Here is a 13,609-nt window from a genome sequence, read left to right on the forward strand (position 1 = left end):
GGCTTTGGCCAGTAGATTGGGTCCAGTAGTTGAACTAGTCTTGCACATTTAATAGTTGTGCACCATGTTTTTTGTAAGCTGCTGTGCTTGGTTATAGGATAGTAGCAACTTGTATAATTTCTAGCATCTTATTTCAAAATTCAAAAGTAATAGACATTTGAAACAACCTTTCTTTAAAAAGAAATCTGTTATTATTGAAAGGAGAAATCCCCAAAGTGTAAGGCTTACTTTAACTCATGTTTGAGTACAAAAGGAAACTTGTAGCATAAGAAGTATTAAAATACTTGTGTAGACTTAAGGGTCACACCAAGCTTCAGCTTCTTCTGCAACATAAGCTGCACTTGCTGGATTCTGAGCTGCTTTTATTGCCTTGTAAATAAGCCCAGAGAGTGACTAAAATGTGTATGAACACAGCTCTATCTTAAATGATTTCAGATTTTGCCAACATCTTTTTCCAGCCTGAGGGGATGTCCCTTTTGCCTTAATTAGAGCTCTGTAATGGCCTGTAAATGGCACGAACTTGAGACCTTGATTAAACTTTGCTTCAGCAAAGCACTTAAGCCACCTTGAGCCAGGGTAGTGCTGTCAGTACACCTAAGTCCTGACCCTGGTATCATGTTCTGGCCTGCTTTGGGTTTGACAGCTGCTGCTCAAAGTGATTTAAACTTTCATGGGGGCTTATTGTCCCTTCTGGTGGTTACTGGAGCAGATGATGCTCCTCATGCAGGAACTTTATTACTATTGATCCCAAAGGCATGTGGTGTATGGACACTTGCTCAGTGACTCTTTGTTTGGATGAGTTAATATTACATGATGCAGTTACAGGCCTGAAATTGGAAGAGTCAAAACATGTGCAGTTGTTTGATGGGATAAATAATGCATGGTGGAGTTGGTAATCAAACTGATGCCCTTGAAAGAGACACAGTGTTATTAATGACTTTTTATTTCTTAGATTTGTGCAGCTAATTTTGGTGACATTTGTAATGCAGTTGGGCAAGAAGCCACTGAAAGACTTCTGGTATGTAAAAACCAAATCAATTTGCAAGACCTATATTTCTCAGTTCAGAAAGTTTAATAATGAGTTCCTTTATTGTCTTCTCTATAAATTAATCAGTGTGCATGCATTTTTTAATTGATTTGGCTAAGGCCTTGGTTGCAATTACACAGCAAAACTGGGAATTAAGAGAAATGTAAAGTTCTTCCTTTGCAAAATATGTTTAACAATGTAATTGACAACAGATACATATATATGTATATATACATGTATTTATGTATACACACACATTGTAGAATTACCACTTTCATTTTTCCCTGAACTAGATCGTCATTTCAATTATGATTTCAGGGAAAATAGGCCATTAATAATTCTTTTTATTCTTTCTTTCTGCAAATAGTTGTACACACATTCCTAATGGAGTGAAAGACAGATGGGTTTTTTCCAATTCCTTTAATTAGTGCATGCATTTAACCTGTCCATCTTTCTTCTGTTCTTTACTTATTGTCTCCAGTTTTCAAACAAATACTTTGATATTGCTGCAGTTTTTGTTTACTCTTTAATTAGTTTTGGATTGGCTTCTTTTTGGCAGATTCCCAAGTTCTTTGAGCTGTGTTCTGATAGTGTGTGGGGAATGAGGAAGGCTTGTGCTGAATGCTTCATGGCAGTGTCTTACACCACGTCCCCAGAAGTTCGCAGGAGCAAACTGTCCCCACTGTTCATCAGCCTGATCAGTGACACCTGCAGATGGGTGAGTAACTGCCTCTGGCATGGATGGATGCCTCCTCCCAGGCAGATCCCAAACAAATAATGGGCAACTTTAGCAATGCTCTGAAGTGCATTTGCTGAGATCAGAGCTTAATGTGCTAGAAACGAATCTCTAATGAAATAGTTTCTTATGTCTCCCCTCTCTCAACAGTTTATAAATTTAAATACTCTTCTGAGAAAAGGTTGCTTGTCTTAAATAGATGAGTTGAAGTAAACAGATGTCCTTCAAATTTATAACTCCCAAAGATTTCTGTACAATGATTGTAGATACATGCTTGGGTGTATCACCCTTTGCTTAAGTGGCACTTACTTGGTAATTGGGTTATATTTGGTACTAAATGAAGCTGTTATGTTAAGAACCAATTGGTTCCTACCAAAAATTGCACCAAATTTAGATTTTTCAGCTCTGTGAGAGCTGCATGAAGCCTGACTGTTGCTCTCACACCACCACAGGTTCGTCAGGCTGCTTTTCAGTCTCTTGGCCCATTTATTTCTACCTTTGCAAACCCTTCAAGTGCTGGTCTTTACATTCGAGAGGATGGGACACTGAGTATCCGACCACTAGCACAAGATGTGAATTCCAATCCCTGTCAGCCAAGCAACAATATCACTGTGATGTCTTCCAGTGCAAATGCTACACTGCCCAGGTAAATCCTGGGAAAGGTGGGATGTAGTGGAGGGGTTTAAAAAAGGGGGGTTTTGTTGTTTGTCAAAGCTAAAAATTCAATTTGAGAATGCAGTTCCAGAAAAGGTCTGAAGAGTGAGATCACCCGTTTGAGTGTAACTACATTATTGAAAAATTCACTTTGGCTTCACAGGAGGGCAAAGGGAAAACTGGTGAAGTAAAGCATAGTGGTAACAAATTCTGTCTTTCTTTAGAGAAAACCTTCTGTTGTTGCTGCTGTCTTTTATCAAGTATTTAACTGAAACTTCTTGTTACAGAGTACTTGAAATTTACTTTCAATAACTTTGTTTCTAGCCCAGAACAACCAATGGAAATCAAACCGGAATCATCAACTGAGGAGACTTCAGCAGAAGTTTGTACAAAGCTCTCTGAGGACCTAAATAAAAATTCATGGGAAGAAAGCTCGGATTGTTGTGCCAGCCCTGGAGAAGATGCGTCTGGTTTGTGTCAGGGTGACAAAACTGAAGGCACGAAGGAGAGCAGCATTGCGGGGCTGAGCTCGGGGCTGCCGCCTGCCGAGGACGTGTTCAGCACTTTCCTGTACTGGCGCCCTCCTCTGCCCGACATAAGCCAGGACCTGGAGCTGCTGCAGTTCAAGGCTGAGAAGCACAACGAGACCTGCTCTGGGCCATGCAATAACTGTGTTGCTAGCAATGAAATAAAAAAGGTGCTAGAAAGCTTACAGGAGCACATAGATGATCCAGATGTTCAAGGTGAGACTCTGTGACAGTAAAATCGTGTTTTCTCTGAGCAGGTTTTCTGGCCTTTACAAAACACTTGACTGCATTTTAATTAGCTTGATCTTCATAGGGTGATGAACCTACCTTGAGTAGTAAATTATAGTAGAAGGTTATGCAACAGCTTTTTTCATAAGACCTAAGTTATTTCTAGAGCAGCTGGGGAAATGTTCCTGGCTTCTGTTTCCATGAAAAATAAATTGATCTAAAGACAAAATGGAAAACAGCTTGTTAAAGACAGTTTTAACAGGTTTTGAGTATTGTAGGTACTGTGGGTTTAGTGACAGTGCTACGTGTTACAAGCTGAATTCATCTAATATTGGCTGACTGAGAATGGCCCTAATTTCAAGTTCTTCCTCCTTACCCACCTGAAACAGGCCTTTGTCAAAAGCATTGGAAGGATATTGGGATAGCGGGATATTGGAAGGACAGTGGGATAGTGATCTGTGCTTCATGGACCAAATCCTTCTTGTCATCCATAGTCAGCTCAGTTTCTTGTTTTCACCAAGTCTCTTGAGTGCTCTGCAGTAAAATGCCTTTTGCTAAATGTTTGCTAATACAGCATTTGTGTGCAGCTCCTACTGGGCTACCTTTTATCTGTTCAGATGAGTTAATTACAAGTTTAATACCTTTAAATGCAGAAAGGAGACTAAATAACCAGCTTTTGCTCTATGCAGCTCAGGTCAAAGTGTTGTCTGCTGCTCTCAGAGCTGCTCAGTTTGATTCTGTTGGTGACTGTGACGCCAAAAAAATGGAAGAAAGTGGTGACAATCTTCAGAACAAAATGATTTTGGATGAAACAGTGGTTTCAGATGCTGCCTGCAACCAGGTGCAGGGGGGCACTCTTTCATCCCCTGCCTCCCAGGATGACATCAGTGACCAGTCAAGCACCAGTGTGCTGAAAAGCACAGTAAGTACACACTGTGTGCTCCATGTCTGAGCTGTGTGGGGTTATGTAGTCCTGGCATAACTGACCCACTTTTGATCCAAAGCCTTTGAACATTACTAGACCAAAGCTATCATATTCTACTTACTCTAATTAACAAAAGAAAAGCCATTAAGGGTTATCATTTCTGTTTGCACACAAATGACCCAGGAGGTAAAGATTTGTAGTAGTCTTGTACAGGTTGTTTTTTCTGATTAAATTCTGTTGAGTATAACTTAAGTTAATTTCAAGAACAAAAACTATTTAAAAGTAACCATCCAAAATGTGTATGAATGTTGGGTTTGAGATGTTAGATTGCTTTCTTTAGAAGTAAATTTTAACTCCTGCTGCCCTTCTTGCTGCTACAGTCTGTTTGCCTCAGTGTGCAACTGTTGTCTTTTTGTATTTGCATAAACACACTGAACAAGGCTCTGCCTGTGCAAGGCTCTGCCTGTGCAGGGCTGTTCTGAATCTGAGCTCTGTTGTTGTGCACTGTGATGCTTTGAAATAGCCCAAACAGCACCAAATCTCCTTCATTTCACTACCTGGTACCTTCTTTTACAGGACTCAGAGGAACAACACAGAGGAACCAGTGTCTTTTTGAGGAAAGAGCAAGAAAATAATCCACCATTTGAAGATGACAAGTCAAAATTACAGGTGATTAAAATGGCATCTAATGGATTTAGTGGAGTAATTAATCTTACCCTTAATGCAGTGATACCTTCTGCAGTGGATCAGTTGCAGAATGTAAGGAATGCTCCAGAATTCAAGGAGAACCCTGTTTTAGATGAGAAAATTAGGAACATTCTGTTGCCTTTTTGGTGCCTTAGAGGCAACCTGTGCAACCAAGGTAGGCACTGACTGTCCTGCTCTGTCACTGATTCACTGTTTGGCATCACCATAGAAGGAACTTTGAGCTTGGTGGATGCAGAGTGTTGATAAAGCTGTAGTGACTGTTCCTTGCTGACTGCTCTGTTCTAATGAGGATAAATAACCACTGGAGCCACGTACCCTTGGTGAGGGTAACACACACAAGGGCTGTTGTGTCTCTTGTGTTTTGGTGCTGGCTGATTGGTAGAACTGTAGCACAGCAGCTGTATTTTCTTTCTGCTCTTAAATGGAAGTGTGTCTGTCTGTAGGACATCATCCCTCAGCCTTTGCTGGACCAGTACCTGTCCATGACTGACCCTGCTCGGGCCCAGACCGTTGACACTGAGATTGCCAAGCACTGTGCCTACAGCCTGCCTGGGGTGGCCCTGACACTGGGCAGGCAGAACTGGCACTGCCTCAAGGACACCTATGAGACACTGGCTTCAGATGTACAGGTAAGAAAAAAAAGTTTTGTTACAAAAAATCAGAATTTAGAGGAGGAGATTTTTTCTTCAGTCCGTACTGTGGTTATAAGATCACATGATTTCATATAGAGGAATAAAAGTGCACTAAAAATATAAAATTCCAGATTTCAATCAGACTTCATAGATGTGATGAACACTTTCTAGTAGCCCTGTTTGTCCTGCTCTCTCAGTCCTCACATGGGGTAGTTAAAAGCTTGTGTGTTGTGGCCATGGTGCCTCATGCTTGCCCTGCTGGCCCGTTTGCAGTGGAAGGTGCGGCGCACTCTGGCGTTCTCCATCCACGAGCTGGCTGTGATCCTGGGGGACCAGCTAACAGCTGCTGATCTGGTGCCAATTTTCAATGGCTTCTTGAAAGACCTGGATGAAGTGCGTATCGGTGTCCTCAAACATCTCTATGACTTTCTGAAGGTAGGAAAATGTAATGTATTTCTTCACATAAAATTTTTTCTGACTCCATTATATGAAGAGTTTTTGAATGAGCTGTGCATGTCTTGGTATCTAATCAATGTTTAGTTTTTCACCATGCTACCATTTTCTGTGTGTGCCTCTATTCCTTCTTTTAATGTGCCTCACTTCTCTTTTCTCCATATCCCAACAAAATACCAAGCTGAAAACCCTTTGGAAATGTGGTTGTAAATGCTGCTGGCTGTTGTAAACTGGGAAAATTGGCCCGGTAGCAATTTGTGTTTGGGGCTGGGAGAGAAGAGAGCAGATCCTGGTGGGCTGCTGTGGAATACACACAGATCCCTCAGCTTTTGGTTACTCACTCTCATATCCAGAGATGGTGCTTTGGGTGTTGCTAAAGGGATGACTTCTTGTACTTTGGATGTCACTTGTGTGTCCAGGCACTCAGCTGACTGTGCACAGTTTTTAGGAAGCACCTTGTGATTGGTCACTTGCTTTCAAGTAGGAAAATGCACATAGGTGTGAATAGTGACACACCAGAGAACTGCAAGTCTGAAGCGTTATCAGTTTTATACCAGTAATGTTTTTCCTTTAGCTACTTCATGCAGACAAAAGGAGGGAGTATCTTTACCAGCTGCAAGAATTTGTGGTGACTGATAACAGCAGGAACTGGAGGTTTCGTTACGAGCTGGCAGAGTATGTAATTTTGTTAACTTCTGATTTTTAACCTGTATTACTAACTTGGAAATAAGTAATTAAATTCAGAAGTTAGCACATCTCAATTAGAAGCTAAGAGTTTACAACCTTTCTTTAGGAAAGAAAAAGCCACTGGCTGTTAGGGTTATCTGGGGGGAGTTGAGGGTGTTTGGGTTTTTTGATTTGTTTTTTTCTTTTTCTTCACAAGTTGTGTTGTAATGTGTGACTAAAACTTAAATGCCTGTGATTTAATAAAATGGAGATCTGGTTCACTTGCAGCTGATGAAACATGACAATCTGATAGATACTATTCAGTGAGAATTTATTAGTTCCAGTCTCTCTTGCAAAAATTAGTGAAATGCATGTAAAAAGTAATGTTTTTAATGTGTAGGAAAGAAAAAACAGTTCTTAGAAAATAAGTTGTTTTTTTTTTTTTTTGGGTAGATTAACATCCTGCAGTTGTTTTTCTACAAGCCCTGTAGATATTTGCAGCACCATTGTAGCCATAGTTTGCAGATAAAGTCTGACCTCTGTGTTTATTTTGTTGCTGTGTTTGGCCTGCTGAGGACTTGCTCTCCCTTTGTAGCTTGGCACAACAAACTCACAGTGGTACAGAAGTTACACAGCAGCTCCCTGAGCCCTGGTGGGGAGCTGCCACTGCCTGGGCTCTGTGTGGCTGCTGGTTCTGTGGCTGGAGTGACTTCTGGGTGGTTCTGTGATAGGAATTATTTTCTGAAATGTAGATTTCTACACTGAGGTAAAAATTCAGTGTTTGCTTTGCAAGAACGTACAGGGTATTGGTTTGAAGCTGAAAAAGGCTTCTCATGCTTCTGTTTGTAGCTTTTGCTTATTCTTTTTAATGTTGATACACTGGTACATGTAGTTTGGATCACAGTTTCTCTGGGCCTCCCTGATGGATTAAAGCCTGTACCTGTACCAAGTGAGGAGAACAAACTGCTCAAGGGCTCTGTAGTAACCCTGCTGCTTTGGTGCTCCTTCCCCACTTTAAGGGCTGGTGAATGGCAGCAGGCTGGTGCACAGTAATGGTTTCCTTTGTGTTCCAGGCAGCTGATCCTGATCCTGGAGCTCTACAATCCCAATGATGTCTATGACTACCTAAGGCACATTGCACTAACTCTGTGCTCCGATAAAGTTTCAGAAGTTCGGTGGATCTCCTTCAAACTGGTAGGGGATTTAGTTCACTTCCTGGCAGGAGAGCAGCAAAGTGGTCCTGCAGAGGGTACCTGAAATCATTGTATTTTCAGACAAGTAGGGTGAATAGGGATGTTTTGATAAACACAGGAATCAATACGGAAAAAAGTGAAGTGGAAAGTTTATAAAATATTTTGAGTTGTCAGACTGTCACAGATACTGACATTTTTCTCTGTGGTTGTATGTGAATGAGAAATCCTTTGAAGTGAATGAAAGCCAGCATATGTGAATTGGAAAACCTTCCTCCATTCTGGGGAAAAGAAAACCAGAACAAAACACAGAACAACCAACTACTGATCTTTCCTCAAAGTTGATGTAATTTGTTAGGAAGCCTACAAGTAGAGCTGCCTACATTGAATACAGTGTTCCTTGCAGAATTCAAATGAAATTGTCCTTTTAAATCTAATGAAGCTGAAGTTTCATTTGTTCTGTTTGTTCCCCTCCTGTTCCCATTCCTTTGGCTCACAGGTTGTAGCAATACTGCAGAAGTTCTATGCAAACAGTGCCAGTGCCCTGGGATTGAATTTCATCAACGAGCTCGTGGTGCGGTTTCGCCACTGCTCCAAGTGGGTTGGGAGACAAGCCTTTGCCTTCATTTGTCAGGTTGGAATGTTCTCTCTCTGTTTCTGTGTGTACATTCAATTTGGGGCTTTGCAGCATGTGGGCAAAACTGAAATTTGACCCACAATTTTTTTGGTTATTTTTGGTTTGGTCAGAGTCAGTGTGGTCTCAGTGCTGGCATCTGGCTGTCCCACCCCAGGCTGGATCCCTGTCTGGGGCTGTGCTTCCAGCTGCCACAGCTGGTCCTTGGACTATCTGCTATCCCAGTGGCCAACAGAGATGCATGGCCAAGGATTAAACAAATGTTAGGCTAAAGGATCACAAGAGCTCTTCACACCACCAACGGGTGCTGGATGCCAGGAACTATTTCCCTCTTTACTGCCACCACTCACCCCCTCCAAACCAAAAATGCTTACCTTACTTGGGTAGCAGTGAGGAGCAAGGGTTGAACATTAAAAGGGAAAAGGGTGATGACAGGCAAGAGAGCAGCATTTCTTAAAATATTCTTGACAGAAATGAATCTGCTCTTCTGGCCCATCTTTGGCTGAAATTCAAAATGGTAAGACACAGGGTGAGGTGTTCTCATTCAGAGCTTTTTTAACAGGCCAAATTAAGGACAAGGTGGAAAGAAATGAAAGGAATGGCAAATAGTGTATTTTTAACATAAATCTTGCTTTTTCTGTTGTGTGTTTGTCTCGTAGGCTGTAGTAGAAGAGGAGTGTATGCCTGTGGACCAGTTTGTTGAACACTTACTCCCCAGCCTTCTAAGCCTTGCATCAGATCCTGTGCCAAACGTCAGGGTCCTGCTGGCCAAGGCCCTCAGGCAGACACTGCTGGAGAAAGGTGTGCTCCTTCATTTCCTTGCAAAGATCCCGCACCTCGGGCTCTCCTCTGGCAGCTCAGTCGGTGCAAGGCTGTAAAGCAGAGTCACGCCCTGTAATCTAGGATTTAAACTCAGATTTGAGAGTACTGGGGTGTCTTTTCAGCCTCGGAAGGTGGGATGCTCGTCCCGGGAGGGCCGGAGCTGCCTCGGCCGGCGCTGCAGGTGCCGAGCGGCCCCACACGGGGGCAGTGCGGCCCCGCGAACCGCGCTGCCTCCGGGTCCAGCCTCCTCCTCAACACCACCTGCGCTGTTCCGCTGGATCTCGGGTCTAACTCGTGTCCTGCCCTCTGATTATTCAGAGGAGGAAGCACAGAAATCTCCAGTATTTTTTTCAGAATAAAGTATGGAGAAGGGTTTGGAATGCGTTGTACAGGAGCAGCTTCCTGTTGCTCATTGATACATTTCTATTCAGGGCTCGGCAAAAAAGTTTATCTTAGAAGTATTTAAGTACCTAATAAGATGAATCAGAAGCAGCATATTTCTTCTCTGTCAGCTTCCTTAGTTTCCTGTAGTTTCTGTAAGGAGACTCTAAGCTGGATAAGCTGCCCCAGATGGTTTTGGCATTCTCTGTATTTCTGCACTACTTATGCTCTAGGGTTGATTCCTTTGATTTGATTAAAATTGTCTTTTTTCTCCCCTTATTCCAGCTTATTTTAAAAGTGTTGGCAATCCTCATCTAGAAGCTGTAGAAGAGACCATTCTAGCCCTGCAGTCTGACAGAGATCAAGATGTGTCTTTCTTTGCTACCATAAAACTGAAACAGGATAACATGGACAATATCACCATTGAAAAACAAAACTAAGGAGTTGTTGTGCAGGGAAGGCTGAAGAGCAGGATGGTTTTTCACCTTGTTTCTGTTAGTGTGAGTAATGAGGACAGATAAGGTGGGTTTTGTTACCTATTTGAGCAGGAAAGGGGGTGTTGAGAAACGTTAGTCTTCATTTCATGACCTTGTTTCATCTGCAGCGGTGTGTTTGATTCCTGTGAGTAATTCCTTCCTTTTGGTTTTCCCTTTATAAATGGAGGTGATAACTCTGACCTCACCTGCACTTCAGTATTGTCTGTAAAGTCTTACACCACACTCTGTGTTTAAGCATAATTGGAATTTACATTTCATTTTTTAAACAAAATATTTCCATTAGTGCAAGTTTGCTATAAGCTTAAAAAGATTGCTAAATCTTAAAACCTCATTATAGCAAACTTTCCTGAATCTGTTCTTTCCTCACTTTCATTATAATCTTTGTACTGTTCCACCGACTACATTTATTTGAAAAAAAAAGTGTATATATGTGAATAGTTTTGAACTGTAACAAAAAATTATGAAGAACTCAATTCTGTATCAGTGGGAATAGCTCAAAAATCATTTCAGTTTTTAAAGTAGTTACACTGCTAGAATTAAGCATTGGTCATTTTTATGTGTGATACTTTTCAAAGCACAGAGAGCTCAAGATTCTTTGTATATTGAGGTTTCTATTAAGTTGTTCCTTCTGAGCTATACCCTTACAGTGTCAACAGATCATAGTAGCAGCATTTCTGACTGCCCTTGCAGGTGTTACAGGTCAGGTTTTGTTGCTGCTGCCTCTCCCAGGAGCAGGCAGACTGCAGAGTTCCTAAGTGGAAAATTCCTCCTTCTGCCCCAGCAAAGGTCACTTGAGTTGAGAGATTCAGTTCTGCAGCAGGAGCTGGAGCTGTACAAGGGTATCACAGAGAGATACAGGCTTGGGTCTGTTTGTTCTACATGCACACCTCACTTAACAAACACCTTTTAACCTGCCCAGTGGTTAAACCCCAAGCAGCTTTTCCTAAGAAACAAAGGAGCTCTAAATTCTGCAAAACCCCAGTGGGGAAATGTTCTGGGGAAAGGTGGTGCCACAGTTTGCTCTGCATCCTCTGTGGGTTGTAGGGCAAGCTCTGGGGCAAACACCAAGTCAGACATGTAAGGTGAAGTGGGATGTCTCCTGTCTGTTGGAACAGGGGCTTGGAAGAAAGAGCAGAATTGTGTTAAGTCAAATTGAGTAGCCTCAGAGAAACTATAAAGCTTATACTTCTGCTGGACCCTGTCTTCTTTTGGATCCCAAATCTGCAATAATGTGGGTCCTGGAAAAAAAACAAACCAGTCTTTTATTGTGGGTTGAAACTTTGTCCAGCTCAAAAACTACTGCTTAAATACTAAAGAAATGGTTTCATGTGATAACAGTTACTTTATTTCTGAGAGCAGAGTCCCTTCTCCTCAGCAGATCTGTGTAAATATTCACCCTTATTTCATGTCCCATAGTAAGTAGTTCACATGGGGAAAGGTTTTCACAGAAATGCCTGTTTTGGTTCTGTTTGAATGTGGCAATACAGTGAGTAGGTTCCTCAGCTGGGTTCTGTATTTTGGGAGGGCTCACTTTTGTATGAGTTAACCAGTCATGTATTATAATATGTACAGTATTTGTAGCAAATTGTTTTCTTGTAAGATCACAAAATGCTCTTTGGAAGTTGCAGGCAGAAATACACCACTGCTACTGCAGCAAGCAGTGTAAACTCTGCAATATTCTACATTTAATTTTTTACAGTTGTTTTTTATAATTTAAAACAAATGCTTCTTCACTACAGACTTTTTATGATTGCAATTTCTTAACAAAAAGACCCCTCAAGTTAATTTTTTCTAGTTCTAATATCTTTTTCTAATGCTGGCATTATACTGATATTTTCTAACAGTTCAGATTTTCTAAAGCCTTTCTGACAAGGTTTCACTTCTGTTTTTTATTATCAGTTCATTAAATTTCTCAGCACTGAACAGATTTTTTTAAGTGTGTGTATATGTAAGTATGTTTGAAATATACTGTATATAAATGAAATACCCTGAACGTTAACCCAACCCAGGTTGCTGTTTGTCAGATCACCTTCAATAGTTACCTTGACTTGCAATAATCCACTGGAAAACACAGGCTTCCATAGGGTTTAGCATGTTTGGTTGTGTTCAGTAGGAGTTTTTAACTAGGATGTGTGTAAAGGGTAAGCCACCAGCTATAAAAGTTCACTAAAGGCTGAACAAAGTTCTTTGTTTTTTAACAATATTTTGGTACCTCTCTGGCTCCCAAATTCAGGTCGGTTTTGAACGAGGCGATTTCAGTCGAGTGTTTAAAACCTCCTGTTCCACCTCCACAGTTGCATGTCCTAATGGGGGCCAGCATAGTTCTGGGATGGGTTTTTGTAGACAATGTGCAGGTCTGTTACCCAGATTTACCCTCTGCAAGTTTGTCCTTTTGGTTTAGTTTTAAACTAGAAATGATTTCAGCATGACTAAAAGGCTGCACTTTACGTCTTGTCTAGACAAATGTATGCAATGAGTGTGTTCACGTGCAGTTCTCTGGGTTGTTTAAATTATGCAAAAATATGTATTTAAAAAGCCAGGTGGAGCAAAGCTAGGTAGTCCATCCACTTTCACAGCAGCAGTAAGAATATCACTTCTCAGCATTTCTAGCTAAGGAACATGACAAGAACAGTAGTTGGTGCAATATTGCTGGGATGCTGTAGGGAATGAGCCAGCACTTGTGATCCAAAGCATGTTGGTCCTGTTGTTTAGGTTTGAGCCTCACCTGTGGCCCTGGTGGGGTGAGCATGTGGCAGCTGTGTCACTACACCGTGGTGTTCAGAGCCCAGTTCAGTGGGGACACTCTGGAAGTGTCACCCATTTGTCAGAATAAAGAATCTATGTAACTTTCTATTTGTATTTATCTCAATAAATCCTGTGACTGTTTTATAAACCAACTTGTGGTAACTGATTTTTGTCGTGGGTGAGATGTGAGTGCATTTCTTGGTTAATGAAACCTGTCCTGGGTGTAAGCACTGTTGTCTGTCAGACCAGGGCTGAATGTGGAATTATTTGTGCTGTGTCGTAAAAGAATCTTTAAAATGTGCCATCAATTGTTGGAACTTCCCCTCCCTGTGGGGATATGGAACTTGCAGGGAAGCCTCCTTCCAGGCTCAGGCAGCACCTGAGCAGAGTTTTGTGTTCTTGGCAGCTTCACAGCAGGTTGGTCTTGTTTTACCTGTGAACTCCAGGCTGCTGCACATCTCCCTGGGGAAGCTGAGTGTTGGAACTGGGGAGCAGAGACCTGGTCTTGCTTTGGCATTGCACAAACAACTTTTTAGCTCAGGGAGTTTTTAAGGAGAAAGAAAGAGAAGCTGTTGTTACACCTGTTCCATATTTATCAATAGACACCCGAGGCTCAGAACACTGTGGCAATTGTTACATTCCCTTCTTAAAGTGAACCAAATGAACAGAAATTGTTAAATGCCAGAGTACAATACAGCTTATAAAGCCCAATAGACATCAGGAAACTGGTGCTGATTGGGCTCTTACATGTTTTCCTCTTGCTTAGGAAAGAGAATTGTAGTCA

General features: G+C 41.6%; 1 protein-coding gene across 2 annotated transcripts in view; it reads left to right on the forward strand.

Moving 5' to 3' along the window:
- The window catches only part of LOC118694627 (serine/threonine-protein phosphatase 4 regulatory subunit 1-like), a 20,981-nt gene extending 8,004 nt beyond the window's left edge, over positions 1–12,977 (forward strand). For both annotated transcript variants that reach the window (XM_036395795.2, XM_036395796.2), the window contains 13 exons: positions 953–1,018; positions 1,587–1,745; positions 2,216–2,409; positions 2,742–3,160; positions 3,862–4,094; positions 4,674–4,766; positions 5,249–5,434; positions 5,711–5,872; positions 6,465–6,565; positions 7,630–7,750; positions 8,246–8,380; positions 9,040–9,181; positions 9,869–12,977. In XM_036395795.2, coding sequence (XP_036251688.1) covers positions 953–1,018; positions 1,587–1,745; positions 2,216–2,409; positions 2,742–3,160; positions 3,862–4,094; positions 4,674–4,766; positions 5,249–5,434; positions 5,711–5,872; positions 6,465–6,565; positions 7,630–7,750; positions 8,246–8,380; positions 9,040–9,181; positions 9,869–10,023 — 2,166 coding nt within the window. In that variant the 3' untranslated portion in view covers positions 10,024–12,977. The remainder of the gene's footprint in view (positions 1–952; positions 1,019–1,586; positions 1,746–2,215; positions 2,410–2,741; positions 3,161–3,861; positions 4,095–4,673; positions 4,767–5,248; positions 5,435–5,710; positions 5,873–6,464; positions 6,566–7,629; positions 7,751–8,245; positions 8,381–9,039; positions 9,182–9,868) is intronic.
- Positions 12,978–13,609: the final 632 nt, after the last annotated feature.

Source organism: Molothrus ater, chromosome 17 (genome assembly GCF_012460135.2).
Source record: "Molothrus ater isolate BHLD 08-10-18 breed brown headed cowbird chromosome 17, BPBGC_Mater_1.1, whole genome shotgun sequence".
Taxonomy (NCBI): domain Eukaryota; kingdom Metazoa; phylum Chordata; class Aves; order Passeriformes; family Icteridae; genus Molothrus; species Molothrus ater.